This window comes from Eimeria mitis, genomic scaffold (genome assembly GCF_000499745.2).
Source record: "Eimeria mitis Houghton genomic scaffold, Emh_scaff1702, whole genome shotgun sequence".
Taxonomy (NCBI): Eukaryota; Apicomplexa; class Conoidasida; order Eucoccidiorida; family Eimeriidae; genus Eimeria; species Eimeria mitis.
In genome coordinates, this window is record NW_013570018.1 from 485 (window position 1) to 3,120 (window position 2,636).

Sequence of the window (2,636 nt, forward strand, 5' to 3'; positions counted from 1 at the left end):
CAAGCCTACCAAACCTCTCTTCTTTCTTGTGCTTTTGTTGCCGATATTTGGTTTAGTTTTTTTCAGTTTCTTCTCGCTAATCAGATGCCAACCAAAGGTATTTTGTCTAGGGTTTAGGGTTTAGGGTTTAGGGTTTAGGGTTTAGGGTTTAGGGTTGGGGTGTAGGGTTTAGGGTTGCCGATATTTGGTTCAGTTTTTTTCAGTTTCTTCTCGCTAATCAGATGCCAACTAAAGGTATTTATATTTTTGAGGGTTTAGGGTTTAGGGTTTAGGGTTGGGATGTAGGGTTTAGGGTTTAGGGTTTGGGGTTTAGGGTTTAGGGTTTAGTTTTTTTCAGTTTCTTCTCGCTAATCAGATGCCAACCAAAGGTATTTTCGAGGGTTTAGGGTTTAGGGTTTAGGGTTTAGGGTTTAGGGTTTAGGGTTTGGGGTCTAGGGTTTAGGGTATAGGGTTTAGGGTTCAGGTTTTTTCAGTTTCTTCTCGCTAATCAGATGCCAACGAAAGGTATTTATATTTTTGAGGGTTTAGGGTTTAGGGTTTAGGGTTTAGGGTTTGGGGGTTGGGGTTTAGGGTTTAGGGTTTGGGGTCTAGGGTTTAGGGTTTAGAGTTCAGTTTTTTTCAGTTTCTTCTCGCTAATCAGATGCCAACCAAAGGTATTTTGTCTAGGGTTTAGGGTTTAGGGTTCAGGGTTTAGGGTTGGGGGTTTAGGGTTTAGGGTTTAGGGTTTAGTTTCTTTCAGTTTCTTCTCGCTAGTAAAATGCCGACAAGAGGTATATATATATATTCGAGGGTTTAGGGTTTAGGGTTTAGGGTTTAGGGTTTAGAGGCAGGGGTGGTGGGTGTAGGGTTTGGAGGCTGTGGTGGAGGGTCTACGGGTTAGGGTTTAGGGTTTAGGGTTTAGGGTTTAGGGTTTGTTGTGTTGTGCTTAGCTTGCGAGGTTTTGCGTCGTGCAATTGATAGGTTCCTTCCTGGCGATGGTAAGCGAGGGTTTAGGGTTTAGGGTTTAGGGTTTAGGGTTTAGGGTTTGTATATTCTTTTGTTGTTTTGTTGTTTAACGTTTTGTATTTTGGTTTTTTGTTTTCTTCTGTGGCTGTTGCCAATTTAGGGTTTAGGGTTTAGGGTTTAGGGTTTAGGGTTTGGTATTACTATATATTATATTTTTGTTTATATTTACATTATATATATACCCTAATACCTCCCCCACCTCTAATATTTCCTATTTCCTATTTCCTATTTCCTATTTAATATTTAATAAAAAAAAATTTTAGGGTTTAGGGTTTAGGGTTTAGGGTTTAGGGTTTAGGGTTTACGTTCAGAGTTATTACAAATCATCTTAGCCGATTTCTTTGAGGACCGCAGAATGATCAAAGCAGCAGATGCAGTATACCGCAACGCACTAACAACATTACTATTACACTCTCCGCAGGCTGGGGGCCCCCCGGGGCCCCCGGGGCCCCCAGGGGCCCCGGGGGCCCTGGGGGCCCCCGGGGGCCNTGGGGGCCCCCGGGGGCCCCGGGGCCCAGGGGGGGGTCCCCGGGGGGGGGGCCCAGGGGGCCCCTGCTGGGGGCCCCCAGGGGACACAAACAACACAGGGATGCCCTGTTCTTATCACTAAATATCTTGACTTCATACGCAGATCTTATGTAAGGGTTTAGGGTTTAGGGTTTAGGGTTTAGGGTTTAGGGTTTAGGGTTTGGAGGGGTTATTGGGGGAGTTTGTTAATGGGGTTTAGGGTTTAGGGTTTAGGGTTTGTGAGGGTTTTATGAGTTGTATGATTTGTATGGAATGTATTTTGTTTCTGAAATTAGGGTTTAGGGTTTAGGGTTTAGGGTTAGTGAGGGTTATCTGGGGTCAATTTGTTTGGAATTTTTTGTGTGTAAAAATAAGGGTTTAGGGTTTAGGGTTTAGGGTTTAGGGTTTGTTATGTATTGTGTATTGTGTATAGGGTATATCTGTGTGGCGTAATTGTTTTAAGGAGTTATCTGAGTTAGAGGGTTTATGTTGGGTGGTGTTTATAGTACAAGCAGAGAGAGAGTGGTTGCTCTGCGGCAGCCGCATGCATGCGCTAGCTGTTTTATATAAAGCTTATATTCGTTTTTATATGGAGCCTCTCTTTATTTATAAATATGCTGATTTACTTATACAAATGGGGCTTATTGATGGTATGTTTAGGCACACCAGTCCTCCTCCTGCTGCTGCTGCTGCTGCTGCTGCTGCTGCTGCTGCTGCTGCTGCTGCTGCTGCTGCTGCTGTTGTTGCTGCTGTTGTTGCTTGGTGGTGCTGCTGCTGTTGCTTCTGCTGCTGTTGTTGTTGTTGCTGCTGTTGTTGCTTTGTGGTGGTGCTGCTGTTGCTGCTGCTGCTGTTGTTGTTGTTGTTGCTGCTGTTGTTGCTTGGTGGTGTTGCTGCTGTTGCTTCTGCTGCTGCTGCTGGTGCTGCTGTTGTTGTTGCTGTTGTTGCTTGGTGGTGCTGCTGTTGCTGCTGCTGCTGCTGCTGCTGTTGCTGTTGCTGCTATTTTGTGAAGTAGCCACAACAATCCATCTACTTACTGCACGACGAGACACCTCTCCTGCTCTTGCTGCTGCTGCTGCTGCTGCTGCTGCTGCTGCTGCTGCTGCTGCTGCTGCTGCTGCTGCTGC

At 45.5% G+C, this 2,636-nt stretch overlaps 1 protein-coding gene across 1 annotated transcript in view; it reads right to left on the reverse strand.

Moving 5' to 3' along the window:
* Positions 1-2,168: 2,168 nt before the first annotated feature.
* The window catches only part of EMH_0042110 (uncharacterized protein), a gene marked incomplete at both ends in the record, with an annotated part of 1,248 nt that continues 780 nt past the window's right edge, over positions 2,169-2,636 (reverse strand). The window contains one exon of the mRNA XM_013495703.1: positions 2,169-2,629. Coding sequence (XP_013351157.1) covers positions 2,169-2,629 — 461 coding nt within the window. The remainder of the gene's footprint in view (positions 2,630-2,636) is intronic.